The 16,257-nt window shown below is 36.8% G+C and overlaps 1 protein-coding gene across 1 annotated transcript; it reads right to left on the bottom strand.

Annotated features, from left to right (window-relative positions):
* Positions 1 to 4,319: 4,319 nt before the first annotated feature.
* On the bottom strand, positions 4,320 to 14,006 carry LOC143565658 (uncharacterized). Its single transcript, XM_077052562.1, has 15 exons — positions 13,672 to 14,006; positions 7,586 to 7,843; positions 7,378 to 7,502; positions 7,074 to 7,290; positions 6,872 to 6,997; positions 6,534 to 6,790; positions 6,348 to 6,455; positions 6,014 to 6,155; positions 5,757 to 5,922; positions 5,515 to 5,672; positions 5,116 to 5,439; positions 4,971 to 5,045; positions 4,821 to 4,890; positions 4,569 to 4,726; positions 4,320 to 4,477 (listed from the first exon to the last, which is right to left on the bottom strand). Exons 1-15 carry the CDS (start codon positions 13,948 to 13,950, stop codon positions 4,328 to 4,330), a joined length of 2,613 nt encoding a protein of 870 aa, XP_076908677.1. The 5' UTR covers positions 13,951 to 14,006; the 3' UTR covers positions 4,320 to 4,327.
* Between the last annotated feature and the right edge of the window lie 2,251 nt (positions 14,007 to 16,257).

The following is a 16,257-nucleotide window of genomic DNA, read 5'->3' on the forward strand; positions in this document are numbered from 1 at the left end:
ATGGTTTGGGGGTGGGTGGATATATTATCAGGATTTTGGAATAGTCAACGTCAACAAAAGTAACTAAAAGTTTTTTATTATTTTAATATTTATGAACCTTTATATGTTAGAATAATTTTGTGACACATTCACATGTTGAGCCGTTTGCTTTTCCTGTTTGTAGATGTTTTGGTTACTATTTATATAAATATAAATGCGCTCTAACCTATCTTTTAAATTAGCTACAATTAATTTGCTCTAGTTTTCTAGCTGGTTACAAGCTAAAATGTTTCGCTCGAAAAAATAGTATCGGCTCAAAAAGCTACCGTATTTGTAGAATGATTGTTGTCAATGTCAATAAGAGAAGTAATTTCATGTACATTTGACTATTTGTGAAAGCATAAACGATGGCAACTGACTAGACTATAAGTTTAAACCTATTCAGAGGAATTTACAAATAATAAATTCTTACAATAATATTATTGGGCAATTATCAAAAATATTCTACAAGCTTGAATATAAATATACATTAACACAAGTCTTAAAAAGCTTGATAGGAGCTCGATGCATGCTTTACACACTTGAGTTAGATCCATTTATATTTCAAGCTCTTATGTTTAAGTTCGAACGTGAACTCGATAAAAACTGATATACGCGATTGTTCTCGAGCACAATGTAATTTTAAGCAAATACTTAATAAAATAAAGATAGGCACACGAGTTTAAGTACACATGTTATAACTCTTAAAAAATATTGGCTTTATTCTTTTCAAAAGTTTTTATAACAAGCTAAACTATAGTTTCCAAACGAACATTAAATCTGTCTTCTTTTAGGCTTTCTTTGTTTGTTCATGATCCAGACACATGTTGGACCTGTTTTGCTTTTTAGTGTATACATGGCTGTTTATATTATTATTATTATTATTATTATTATTATTATTATTATTATTATTATTATTATTACTATTATTATTATTATTGTTATTATTATTATTATTATCATCACAAACTAGTTTACTCCTAAACTATATCACATTGGTCGCAGTTGTACTTAAGCCCTCACTTACTTTGGATGATATCATTGGATTGTAAGTGCTTTTGGTATATGAATGTTTTCATGTGCTAGTTAAAAAAATTAATTGATATATTTATAAGTATATATTAGTTAAATTTAGAGTTATGAAAGCTGTTTAATTGTAAAACTTTAGATTTCTTCACGTTCACTGGCCGACTTTAAAAAATAGGTGCGTCTGGAAGGTTGTCCAAAGGAGGAAGGCTGGCACGTTTCAGAATCACTTATTTGACATAATTTCCTTTCTTTTCTAATCATATGTTGAAAGACTTTAAGAACCCAAAAAATTACAAAACAACGCTTTACAAAAAGTAATGAATATGACTTGATGGTACATTTGAATTTTCTAAATTAAGAAAAACAAAAAAGAATAAAAAACTTACCTGAAAATATGTAAGAATCATATAAACAATTTTAAATAGAAAAATGTAAGAATCATATACACAATTAGGGGACGGTGACTTTACAATTATCGTTTATTACTATTACGTATGTGAATTACATTCAAGGTTAAAATCCAATTATGCTCAAATCCGGATCTGTTTTTCATAATTACACGCTCAAATCCTACGCTCAAAAAAGTTTTTCATTAAGAGTAAGTCAAAAGTTGATCGATTGAGGATCCCAATCTGTTTGTTTGGATGAACTGGTGATTAATTGGATATAAATTGACGATTTCGAGATTATGTGATGTGATTTCACGGACATAGGTTGTCTTGTATGTAATATATGATAAGACATCATTGTATTAGATCTTTTACCTATACGTTTATTTATATCAAAGTGCAATGCATATGACGGTTTTTAAGGTGCCACTTTTCTCTTGTTATATGTGATGCACCAATAATATTTGTTAAAATTGTATTTAAAACTAGTCATGAAATGAATATATGTTTACCTATAATGCATAAATGGAACTCGTCAACGTGAAAGTATTAAATAATACGCATACACGTTCATGTACAAATATAGACACGTATATTGCATGCATCTACACACGTATACATATTGTGTCTAGAATAGCGACTTACTAAAGAAGAGTGTAGACATATATGGAGGTTTCACACCTTTGACATTGACTTGTATTGTTAGTTATTTTACAATTTGAATTGGAATGTCAAATAGGTTTGACTTTTTGGACTCTGTTTCCCGTAAATTGGAGCAATTGATTTGTTTTTTTTTTTATATATTTATTCAAATTAAAACCTTTTAAAAATATTTAAATCAATCAAAAGAAAACATTTCATAAATCTTTATAAATATCTTACCACTGAATCCTAACATCATCTATAAGAAAACAATTTTTTGCTTCTATAGATTTCCTAAACACTCTTGAATTTTTTCCATGATATTTGAGATGTTGTTTGTTTTTTTTAAAAGATCTACGCAAACTCTTTTGTCTGTGTCACATATGTGACAACTGTCAATTTTTAGGTTAACTCTGTTAACTAAACTTGGTTTCTTTCTTTAACTCCGTTAGAAAACACGCATGCTTGTCACGCGAGGACACACATGAGCCTATCTCCGTACGTTGGTGACCTAACACGAACATAATTTAAAAATAATAAAAAGTGAAATGCAATTAAATATAGTTTTATTATAAGCATTGTTACATATGTTACATGCTACATGTTACTTGACCTGTAACATGTCGATGTTACTTGGTATGCTTATAAATAAATATTATACATGTTCCATGTCACATTCTTATTTAAATATATGTTATCATAAGTTAATAAATGTCAAATTTTATTTATGGAGAATCAATGGTGAATCAGTGGCAATTAATGAGCTAATTTTGTCTAGGTAAATTAGGTATATTATGATTGACAAAATCTCTCCCCTCTCTTGGCCAGCCCTATCATCACACACGCACACATATTATTTATTTTTCTTTTCCTCTCAAATAACACACATAAATACCCGGTTTCTGTTAGTTATACCCTGAAAACCCTACTCGCTTCTCTCTTTTATTTTAGAAATCGGTTCCTACCCTGTTCCGGTTCGTACCCGGAATAACCGGTTCCACCGGGTATTGCATTAAATGAGCTTCAGATTTGAGATCTTGTCGTTGGAACCAGTTCCAACGGCATTATAGTGGTTTTACGATCGTTGAAACCGGTTTTTGAGGTCCTACAACTATATAACATTGGTCTTGAGCAATATTTTGAGTACCCAAGTCAAGAACACCAAAAAAACTTCTTAGTTTATGCTCGTTTTACACTCCCAACTTCCTACTCCTCCAATTTTTTTTTCACTTCCACCACCACCACCACCATTGTTATGGCAAGCAAAAACAAAGGCAAAAAGAATGCATCCGTTTTTATTGACCCAATCCGTGTTGAAGATGACCCCTGAGGTTGTACGGGTCATCGCAATAACCACAACAAAGATGTATGGCAGTTGAAACCGGTTCCCAGCGGTCCAAAAAGGTTTAAAAATGGAAAAACCCGGTGTACCTGGTTTTCGGGTAAAACCCGTACCTGGTTCCTACCCTACCCGGCTCCACTGGGTTTGATTCTTTCCTATCGGGTCGGGCCGGTTCCTACTCGGTTCCTGACGAGAACCGGTTCAGTTTGTACCCGGTTCCGGATTCAAAAAATACACGATTTGTGCACGTCTACTAGTGAGTATAGTGTTTAAAATGTTTCATTTCATCAACTGTTTACACGGCATGCTTTCAAATCCTATTTGCATCTTCAAAGAAAACTCTTCAGAGGAGACCCGTTAGCTAGGAATGATTGGAAATATATCTTGTGTTACCACGTGACGGAGTGGTGTTGAAGGGAATAAACTTGGATCTAGCTTTCTGAGATAGCTTGATCCAGCCACGAGATTCCACGTCTTCGCTTACATGAAACGCCACTAGAAGAGAGAAAATGGCTGGACATCTAAAATTCGTTTAACCCAATGTCAGTAACCTAAAAACCACTTTTTTTCTTCACAAACGTACTACTACTTCAAAAAAATAGTAATATAAAAAATCAGAATATTAGACTGATCACACTATAAAATACATATGTAATAATATTGGTATAGAATGATGATACAAATGGCAGGAATCATGAAAAATAGAACATGAGATTGGATATGGTTGAAACATGAAAATTGAAATTAGAAGATTTTTTCAAGTTGATTGAACTTAGAAGAGTTCAAACAGAAAAAATGTGACTTCAGTGTAATACTTGTGAAATGCTAAAAAAAATATGCTAAGCACATCATAGCTACTGATACAAATACAAACATCAAATATCTAATCTATAATCATAGTTCCATTTCACAGTGGGGATACATGTGCTGTTTCATTCAAAAACAGGCAACCAAAAACATAGTTATAGAAATCTCGTGCTTTGACGATTTCTCCGCCACCCACAACAGCTTCCATATCATATTTACAGGCTCTGGTGCAATCAGGACAATAGGTAACCTGCAATTACATAGATAAAATATCGATAAAAAACAACTATGTGTCTAGCCTGCATGTGTGCTAAATAAAAACGAATCTCGAGTCAAAATACCTCCAATAACTTGGGTTTAAAATCACTATCAAGCATGACATCAACACCATACATAGCCCTAGCCGTTGAACTGTGCATCTCTGGATGAACTAATGCAGCCGACTCAAAAACCTTTCGGATCATCTGTTTTACCCTCGAATGAATTTCCAACCATTTAACTGCAATTCTCAAAAACAGTCACCATGTTACAAATCACGTGCCAAAAATATGTCAAGATGCGAAAAATGTTAAAAACAAACAAACAAAACAAACCTTGATGCTCCTTCTCAAACTCCTTAACAAACTCGGGTGTGTTCATGTGATTCAGTGTTCCCCTATAGTTCTGATATTTTGAAAAAACAGTAATTGTAACTATATAAAGATTGATTATATTTTAACTGCTTAAAAAGACAAAAAGATTACCATAACAGTGAAGTGCGTCTCATACTCGTACAAACTTTTCTTATCCAAAGTGTATGTATTATTAGCCAGCCTAACCTGAAATAGTATGAAACCGTTGAGGAAATAAAAGAATATGAATACAAACTTTTGAGTTTATTCTACATACCCAGAAAATATCGGTGATGAATAACTCCAATGGGCTAATACTGCGAACTAGGACAATGTACCGAATATCAAATTTCCTCCCCTGGAATAAAGCTGGCTGTTCAATATATTTTTGACATATTTTGGGGCCAGTTTCCATGAGGCGTATGATTGCAGATAAATTTCCAGTAACTGTTGTATCTATGGTTCTAGCCATATTCCAAGGTTTCAAGATCCATAAATTGTCGGTTTTATTGTTCTCGCGTACATAATAGTCGCCAATAAATTGAGTTAGTTGTGTTTCAAGATTATAGGTGGGCTGAAACCATTCTGGAGATCCATAAGCCTGAAAAAGTAACAACATATTTAAGCAAAATCACAACAGAAAACACATTAAGGAATTGAAAGATGATTATATTACCTTTTGAACTGTTTCTGCCAAATGATGTTTCATGACAATACAAGCTTCAAAAGGGAACTGATTTATGTATTGTCTATCGTTTAACCCTATAGCCTTCTTTGCTTCATCATCCACCTGCATACTTGACCAAATTATATCTGCTTCCTTCGGGTCAGTTGCTGTTTAACCATATAACATGAAAGAAAGACTTAGAGATATGAACAAGGAAGAGCTAAACTAAAGATCTCAATATCAGCACATACTGATTATGAATCCTGGGCGGCTCAAAAATTCTTCAACTGATGGAATATCTGTATAAACACGCAGTGGATGCCCGTCACTACGTGCTAGACTACTACATGTAGCAGATGCCTTGTTAACTAAGGAAGAACTTGCTGACCTCAAATTCTGCCAATGTTTTTCATATGCCTGTAAAATTGATGACATTTGAGCAAAAAAGGGTGTAGATGTAATTCTAATTCAAGATCTTATAAAGGCTATGTTAAGTTAGCAAGCGTACTCTTATGAAGTACTGCTGTGAGGTGTGAAACCAAGCAGTAAGTCGGGCAGAACGTTGTTTATCCTCTCCGATGCCAAATAGATAATCACGAGTACACTCGTCACCATATTCGATATTTTTGGTAGGCCATAGAATTGTAAAGCTGAAATTATAATTTAGTTATTTATACACATGCTAATCACAAACAAAGATAAGGAATAGAAGCATGTCCAAACACTATCTACTGTTCTATAACAGTTAACTATATGATCTGTTTAATATGATATAGCACAGCTTATACATATACTTATGTAACCAAAAGGCATAGGAAAACAGAAAGATAAGAATAGAGGACCTCACAGCTGACTCCAGTGTTCCTTGAGGCATGTACAGGAATGGTGATACTCTGAAATTTGGCTCATCACTGTGTCGCAGTGCTGAGCCCAATTCATCCATCACATACCTACACAAAATGCATTAGAAAAAATAAGTTATTTCCAGAAGAGAGAGAGTGAGTGTGTGTGTGAACAGAAGCACATACCATATTGACGTCTCATCGATCTTCTCTTCATCTGCTAATCTATAAGACATTAAGTATAACCACATGGCATTCAAGACACGATCAATCAAGGGTTCACCAGAGGTCCATTCAGGAAGCCGGGGAAGCAGCGGTGAATCGATCACATCCTTTCCAGATTCCAGAATCTTTGTGGTATTTACACCATTTAATAAAGAAAGAGTAGGAATAGATTCAGCAATCTCAACTGCGCTATCTCCAAGAGGACCAGGGATATCCACCTGTCACATAAGGAATAATATAAAATCAATAATATCTGTCGACCAAAATTAGAAAAAAAAAAGCTTTCTGAGTAAGGATACCTCTAGTTCATGTAAGCTGGTAAAGACTTTTAAAAGCTCCCGTAAGTCGGAAACAGAGTGATCGTTTAGCGGATTGCCTCGAAGATTTAAATAGGAAAGAGATGGCATAGCTTCAGGTGTAAATCCCTAAAAAGATAATAATATGTTACTAAACCATTTTAAACACAACAAACGTAAAGATGAACAGATCATATTATCATACCTTGTTTTGTAAGCTTTGGATACGCCTATTTGAAAGGTCGAGAGAGGTCAAACCCTGCAAAGACCGGTCAATCTCTAGTCCACAGCCCGGATTTTCTTTGTCAAAAATTCCTCCACAGAAACCCAAAGCCCAGCCCGTGTATTTACATGTAAAAGAGGAGTTCAGAATTTCCAGACTCGGGCATTTATTAATAATAACATCTGCAACAGAATCATCACTGTATACAGAATACTTCAGTTCATCTCTGTTACTCTTACAGCTATGAATTAATAAAAATGCCAACTTATGCAACAAAGAAGCTTACAAGTTCTGTACAATTGGATTATTGTTTAACCAGAAAGCTTTAAGATGCTTAAACTTCACAATTTCATTAACTACAGTCTCAGTGGATTTAAGCTTGTTGTCACACAGACTAAGCGCAATCAAGTCCTAGAAAATTTATGAGCTTCCAATCAAACCGCATGCTATTATGAAATAAGAAAGAAACTGGCATTTGTGGGATGATTACATACAGGAAATTTAGTAGGCAAATCGAGTGATAGAAGCACATCATCATCAATGTCAAGATCTTCAAGTTCCAGCCACACCACCGCCCCATGGCCCTCTTCTTTAGCCTTCTGTGCTTCTTTTTCCACAATTTCTATAGCACCTAATTTGTTATCCTTCAATTCAGAGCCAGTGCTATCTGCATCTTCTAGGTCTGAATTCAAATCAATATCCACACACATCAATGCAGCCATTCTCTCTACCAATCCTGGAACTTCTTGCAGCTGTTAAAGCAATGAATATAGTTCAACTCAATGTAGATCAAGTAGGGTGTAAACAAACCAAGTCGCTGGTGAATAAATAGCTCAAAACGAACCAAGCTTTATCGAGCTCAATCCGGTCCTGAAATAAAGGTTGTTTGGATATCAAGCCCAAACTCGAGCCTTGTATGGAAAGCTCGTTTAGGCTCGTCCAGCTTTAATGAGCCTTATGTAATTTAAAATTTTACCTCTTTTGAACTTCAATGTATTAATTTCACACTATAGCTGAGCTTTTGCTCGTTTAAGGTACTACGCGAGCTTAGGCTAGTATAAAGTTTTTCGCAAAATCATCATCATCATCATCATCATCGTACTCGGTATATCCCACCAATAGCAAAGCTATGGTAGGGTCTGAGGAGGGTAAGATGTAGGCAGCCTTACCTCTACCCCATAGGGATAGAGAGGCTGCTTCCGGTAAAATATATAATAATAATAATAATTAAAAACATATATAAATAAACTAATAAATAATAAATGAGCTAAGCCCGAGCATAAAAAAAAGACCCACAAGCCAAGCTTTGGAAAAAAGAGCTATTTGAATCGTTTATGTTTTTTCTCAAAAGTCAAAACATATAATATTAGACAGTTAATGGCATAACTTAATATTAGATGGATACAAAGTGTAAATATGTATTCTATATATATCCCATGTAATCATCATAATATCATAATACAATACACGTACAATTACTTTGTTCAACTTCGTATCAAAGCCAGGTTCCACCCTAACCCTAACTGCCGCCAACTCTTACAACCTCACATCTTCGAATTTTTTTTTCTGTTTGGCTGAACAATGGCTCCAGAAGAAGGGTGATGAAACCCCTTCTGCATATCTCAACCGGGCAAAAGAACATGCTGATGCCCTTGCTAATATTGGTGAACCTTTTAAAGAAAAAGACCTCGTTATGTTTGTGATTTCCGGCTTGCGTGATGAGTATAATGGATTCAAATCCACTATTCTTCGTCGACAGGTTCCCACAGCCTTTAACGAGCTCCATAGCCTGCTCTCGGACCATGATTACATGGTCAAATAATCTGCACCAGTTGTGCCACCCCCACAGGCTTTTGTCACAGCTGCCACAAGAACACCTCTTGCAACAGGACCCTTACAACAGGATTCCTTGCAGGCTCTTACTCAGCTTGCTTCACAACTTGGACAACTTGGTTTTCAATTACAACCCACAACTCAGCAATCACAGGCATTCTTTACTTCCTACAATCAGAACAGCCGTGGGCAAAATCATACCACCAACAATCGTGGCCGTGGTCGTGGTTCGAACAATCGTTACTCTGGTTCTGGGGGAAACCGAAGTCAGTTCAGCTGGGCATCCAACCAACATACAGTATATGGCATGTGCAACCGGTGTGGAATTGGACATTTACCATCAGATTGTCCTAATCGTGACCTTGCTACCATTCGGTCCAGGCAGCAGCCCTCGGCAAATCACGCTGACTATCGTTCTCAAGCATCCTCTTGGCTTCCCAACACTGGTTCTAATAGCCATGTAACCCCAGACCTTTCTAGCCTTGGTACTGCTGAACCGTACTATGGCGAGGATGCTCTTCATGTTGGCAATGGTGAGGGTTTACCTATTTTACATGTTGGTTCCACTCGCTTTTATTCACCTAACAAAACCTTTTCCTTGTTAAATGTCCTTCAAGTTCCACAAATTAAAAAAAAATCTTCTTTCTGTTCAAAAATTTTGTCACGATAATCATGTTTTCTTTGAATTTCATGATTCTTTTTTTGCTGTGAAGGACAAGGTTACACGCATTACCCTCCTCACGGGTCCAAGTGAGCATGGGCTCTATTCCATCCGTCTTCCTCAAATTCAACAGGTCTCCAAAGTTGCTTTCACTGTTGTTCGTGCTCCTGTCCACACTTGGCATCAACGACTGGGTCACCCTCATCCACAGCTTTTGCATTCCATGTTATCTAAGTATTGTCTTCCTGTTTTGAATAAAAGTTCGAGTACTCCTTGTAATGCTTGTCATATCGGGAAATCATCGAAACTCTCTGTCATCCTCTAATTTCAAAAGCACTTCTATCTTGGATTAGGTTTTTTGTGATGTTTGGGGACCGGCTCCTATTACTTCTTATGATGGACATAATTATTTTTTATTGTGTGATGACCATTTTACACGTTTTATGTGGATTTTCCCTTTAAAACGAAAATCAGATGTATTTGCAAATTTTACACAATTTGTTGCTATGGTTGAATGGCAATTTACAACAAAACTTATGTCTGTCCAAACGGATTGGGGTGGAGAATTTAGGAACCTGTCCAATTTCTTCTCTCAACTTGGCATAATCCATCGACGCTCATGTCCACACACTAGTGAGCAAAACGGTTTCGTTGAACGCCGTCATAGACATGTGGTAGAAACCGGCCTCACCTTGCTTGCCCAATCCGATGTTCCATCTTGTTTTTGGCATTTTGCGTTCGATACGGTTGTTTACCTTATCAACCGAATGCCCTCTCGTACCTCCTCCCAAATTTCTCAATTTGAACATGTTTTTTCTCACAAGCCCGATTTCTCCTTTCTGCGTGTTTTTGGTTGTCAATGTTACCCTCACATACGTCCGTACAATAAACACAAAATGGAATTTCGTTCCCTCTCATGTGTATTTCTCGGGTACAGCCCCATCCACTACGGGTATCGATGTTTTGACCCGAAAACTGACCGCATCTATATCGCTCGTCATGTATGTTTTAACGAGCTTCACTTTCCTTTTCTACAAATATCCTCTCCATAACCTTCCCCTCCCACACCAGAACCTTATATCACCAGCTATCCCTCACCCACTAGGCCACTATACCCATCGACCCTCTAAGCTACCTCACCCCCAATTCCCCCATCTCCTACACATGTTCCTGTTACCGATCAACCCGCACCTCCTCTTAGAACCTATAGCCGTCGTCCCACACAACCTGCCCAGACCACACCTGCTTCAATGGTTGCTCCAGCTCCTGCTCCAACCGTGGCCGACTCAGCTCCACCAACAATGGCTGACTCAGCTGCTGACCCATCCTCCCCGCCACGTACTCGACCTGCCAATCTTCGCCAGAATCCTAAAAAGCAGGTTCCCTTTAATCCATCAGCATACACTGCCTCTACCACTCCTTCCGGCATTGAACCCACCACCTTTGCTGCTGCCAACAAATCTCCTCGGTGGCGGGCTGCCATGGCTGAAGAATATGCAGCCTTGATTAGGAATGCCACATGGTCCCTTGTTCCACCTGTTTCTAATGCAAATGTGGTTGATTGTAAAATGGGTTAACAAACTCAAACGGGATCAAACAGGTGCCTTTACTCGTCACAAAGCACGTCTAGTAGCCAAAGGGTTTAAACAACGAGTGGACTATCATGAAACATTTAGTCCAATTGTCAAGTTCACTACCATTCGCACGGTTCTATCTCTTTCCGTGACACAACGGTGGACACTTCGACAATTGGATGTTCAAAATGCATTTTTGCAAGGAGACCTTACTGAGCCAGTTTATTTAAGACAGCCACAAGGCTTTATTGATCCACAGAGACCGAATCATGTTTGTCTGCTTCATAAAGCCCTTTATGGACTCAAGCAGGCTCCGCGTGCATGGTTCAATCGTCTAACCCGGGCCTTAGATTTTCTTGGGTTCAGAGGATCTAAAACAGATCCCTCTCTTTTTATTTATTCCTCTCATGGAACTCTCTTATACATGTTGGTTTACGTTGATGACATAATTCTTACGAGCAACAATCCTGATGTGATTAATCAGGTCATTCAATGTTTGGGCCAAACATTTGCCATACAGGATTTGGGATATCTTTCATATTTTTGGGGATTGAAGTTGTTCCTCGGGGTTCAAATATGATTCTATCTCAAAAGAAATACATTTTGGAATTACTGCATCGGGCCGGTCTTTCACAGGCAAGACCAGTCACACCCCCGATTACTCCCACTGCTAATTTGTCTCTTGGTGACAGCCCTTTGTTTGACAATCCCGTTCGCTATCGTCAGATTGTCGGTGCCTACAATATGTTCCCTTGTCTCGCCCGGACATTACTTTTGCAGTTAATAAGGTTTGTCAATTTATGCATGCTCCAACTGAAAACCATTGGTCCACAGTCAAAAGAATTCTTCGGTATCTCTAAGGAACGGTTGATTATGGTCTCCTTATCCAACAAGCCTCAGGTTCCACTCTTCATGCCTATATTGATGATCATAATTCCTCTCTAAATGCCTTCTCGGATGCGGACTGGGCTAGTTGTCCTGATGACTGACGATCCACCGGGGGATTTGCAATCTATCTTGGTTCCGATCTTATTTCATGGTCAGCCAAGAAACAACAAACTGTCTCTCAGTCATCAACAGAATCTGAGTACAAAGCCTTAGTTGATACCGTAGCCGAGCTCACCTGGCTTGAGGCTTTTCTTCGAGAACTTAAGGTTCCTAGGTCATCGGCTCCAGTTCTATGGTGTGATAACTCGTGCAATTCATTTACACACATGACCAGATTGCAGACATCTTTACCAAGCCGTTGTCGTCACAACGATTTTCCGAGTTACGTTCCAAGCTACAGGTCGTTACCCGGCCTTAGCTTGCGGGGGAATATTAGACAGTTAATGACATAACTGAATATTAGATGGATACAAAGTGTAAATATGAATTCTATATATATCCCATGTAATCATCATAATATCATAATACAATACACGTACAATTACTTTGTTCAACTTATAAAAAGAGTTAAAATCGTATATAAATTAACTAATACATAATAGGCGCGCTAAGCCCAAGTTTGAAAAAACGAATCACGAGCCGAGCTTTAGAAAAAAGAGCTCAAACGAGCCAAGATCGAGCTCTCGAAAGTTAGAAAAGAAAGAGCCGAGCTTAGGCTCATTTAAATTTTTTCTCAAATTATATAGAACTAGTGTTTTGCCCGGCGCGTTGCGCTGGAGCAGGTCAGTAAAACTCGGACGGTGGTAAAAGTCAAGAGTTGTCGGTCAAGCGTTGAAGCGGTACGTCGACGCGAATTCGGTCAATTTCAGTTACGTGCGTTATAATACAAAAAAATTATAAAAATTGAGATGGACCAATGGGGGTGGTGTCGGTCGGTAAAATTAGAGTGCTGGTAAAACCGACCATTGTTGATTTCGGCGTTGAGGCGGTGAGTCTACGCAAATTCTGTCGGTTTGCATCACGTTTGTGAGGATAATATAACTTTAAAAAAATGGGCATCTAGTCGGTTTTAGTTGTATCGGAACTAAAACAAAACACGGTGAGTCTATGCGATTTCAGTCGATTTCGATTACAGTTCACAACTGTACCGAAACTAAAACAAAAAAGTCGGTAAAACCCGGTCGTTGGTAAACCCCGAACGTTGTCGGCCCCGGACAATACAACGGCGAATCAACATGAATAACTGTTTAGTTATCAAATTTAAAAAGAAAACAAAAAATAGTTTGATCCAATCAAATGGCGCCACATGGACCAATCATGGCCATGCGGCGCCTTTCCATTTGTTATATATAATAATCAGTTCAAAATATATAATAAATTAACTAATAAATAATAGACAAGCTGAGCCCGAGGTTTAGAAAAAAGAAGTAAAAACAAGCCAAGGTCAAGCAAGCACTTGTAAAATAAGTATGAATTGCACCCCTACATGAATTACACAAATGTAGAATAGAATCACATCAGTGTCGCTTACATATATATACTGCAAATTTAACTTATATAATATAACCTTAACTAGCAGTATGAGCATAATAATAATTAACTAATAAAATTTTCAATAATGAACCTGTTTGGGTGCATCCGATAGACGAAACGACACCGCATGATCAACTAAAAAAATATTCGATTCCTTTGCCATGGAATCGGACGCAGTGAAAACAAGTCGCCGTTGACGGCCATCGTCGACGGGCTCCACCTGGATGTAGTTTCCGCCGTCGAAGGATTCAGATGACAGTTTTTCGAAGAGTTTCCGGTGGAGTGACGGCGGTATACCGGCAGCTGCCAGTAGCAGGCCGTGAACCTTCACGAAGTCTTCAAAGGTTTGGATAGTTCCGGCGTTGGCCATTTCGTGTTGTGTGATTCGGTGTGCCGGCCAGGGTTTAAGACAAGGTTTTTCCGGCGTAAAAATGATTGGGTTGGATTACCTATTTGGGCTTAATATTTAAGCCTGCAATTAAATTGTGTCTCATTTTGAAAGGATAATTGTTTCTAAATTATCTCAATTATTCACACCCTTGAAACCCTTTTACCCGACTCGTAAAACCCTTAATTAGACCAGATTATATAATATGGGTCAGGTAAAAGGTATTTAAATTTCATCTTAAATGGTAAAAGGGTTTCAAGGGTCCGACCATTTTTCAAACCCTTTACCCGTTTACTAGTTTCTTGATAGATATACATCAAATTCACGATTAATTTAAATGTATGAGAGGTTTGTATTTTATATATGATTAATCATAAATTTCTCAACTACTAATAAAAATAAAAGGCCGTACTACTCATTGGAAACATATATATGTGAAAATCACGGAATTGTTCTCTACATGTAATTTGTGAATGTGAATATTATTTGCATCGGTTCAAATGGTTGATAAACTTTCAAAGTTATAGTTTACTGTGTTATTAAATGAAAGTATAATTGTTATAGGATTCATATATTAAAGTTATATATGAGATATGCAACTAGTAAATGCAGAAAATGAGCTACGATTACTTCTTTAAAGGGTAAAGGGTTGGACCCTTGAAACCCTTATTTATACCTGACCCTTTTATTGTTTAGAGGGTAGGGTCTCGGGTTCACATTTCTTCCTAAAAGGGTAAAGGGTATGGGTAGGGTATTAGGTAAAAAGGTAGGTTCTTACCCTTTGAACAGTCCTGCAATTATGCCTTTTTGGCAAATAGCAGTCTCAGTCCCAACTTAAAACTTGGTTAGCGGTGGCCTAACTAAAGGTGTATTTGTTTATAGCAGTCCACGACTAACAGAACCCTAACGTCGTTAGTTGCAAGTCACCAGAAAAATGTTTTACTGGGAACTCAATCTTTTAGACCGCAACTTCTTTATAACATTAGATCAGACATTTATAAACATTTTCTAGTAAAAGACTTAGTTATTGAGGTCGTCGAAACCCTAAGATCACCGTTTGAGTCGATTGGTGGTGCTCAAGTGGTGGTTGCAATTGGTTGGTGGTGAGTCAGTTGGTGGTGGTGTTCAGGTTGAGTTTTCCAACGAAAAATGTGAGTTTTCCCGGCGACATGCAACTAACGGCGTTAGGGTTATCGTAGACCATTGTAGATAAGTACATCTTTGGTTGGGACCGCCACCAATCTGGGCTGCCATTTGCTGATAAGGCATATTTTTGATTATTTAAAACCAATTTCCCATTTTAAAATACCGGTTTTTGGAATATCGATTAGAAACTATGACGATTATTGGTCAAACGGTCAGATTGGTTATTGGCTTAGCTTCAAACTGGTTGTTGAGTGGAGAACCCCTAACCTATATAACCGGTTCGGTTCAATTAAAAATTGGTTAACCTTATTAACCTATTGAAATTACCTTATTAACAATAACTTGATTACTTTATTACTGGTTAGTCGGTTCCTATGTGAAAATCTTTAACTGGTTTCCTAACTTACGGTTAATATCAGTTACAAACTAATTTGTATTATATCAGTTATTAACCGGTTTCAGTTTGGTTATCCGGTTAGGATTTGCACCTTTTGTTAAAAGTACAGTTTTAATGGAAACCCCCCCCCCCCAACTAAAACTTTGGTTGGTTGGGTCGTCGAGTGGAATTGGTCTATTTTCATAGTTTTAAATAAAAAAAAATCAAAAACATAATTTTGTATTAATTTTTTTTAAATAGCAGAATCTACCTATCTATCTACCTATGTACTAATAAAAGAAAATAATTCTGGACACATGAATTCTGAGATTAATTCTCACTATCAAATTTCCACCCAAATCACTTATCTTCTATTGATGGAAAAGAAAAAAAAATATTGGTTCTAAATATAGTATTGATTATAATTTCAGTATACCTTTTTAATTGGTCAATCTCCATTGATTGAATTGTTAGTACTATAAATTATATTGTAAACATTTTTAATATAAAAAAATATTAATATATATAATAATTACGTGCCAAAAGATATTTTCTTTAAAATTAAAATGTATATAAAAGAGACTATGTTTAAAGAGTGCACTAACATTTAATTTTTGAGACATCTTCATATTGAAGAAAATTGTAATATTTTGTTTACTTTTTACAAATATTCAATATTTAATAAGTCTTAAAAATCATAGACATATAAAGCGACTATATTTGTACTACATTTTTTCCATAATATAAAGAGACTTAATTATCTTTTA

Source organism: Bidens hawaiensis, unplaced genomic scaffold, assembly GCF_021521415.1.
Source record: "Bidens hawaiensis isolate Kalapana, Puna unplaced genomic scaffold, B.hawaiensis_p1.1 tig00001206_1, whole genome shotgun sequence".
NCBI classification, from domain to species: Eukaryota; Viridiplantae; Streptophyta; class Magnoliopsida; order Asterales; family Asteraceae; genus Bidens; species Bidens hawaiensis.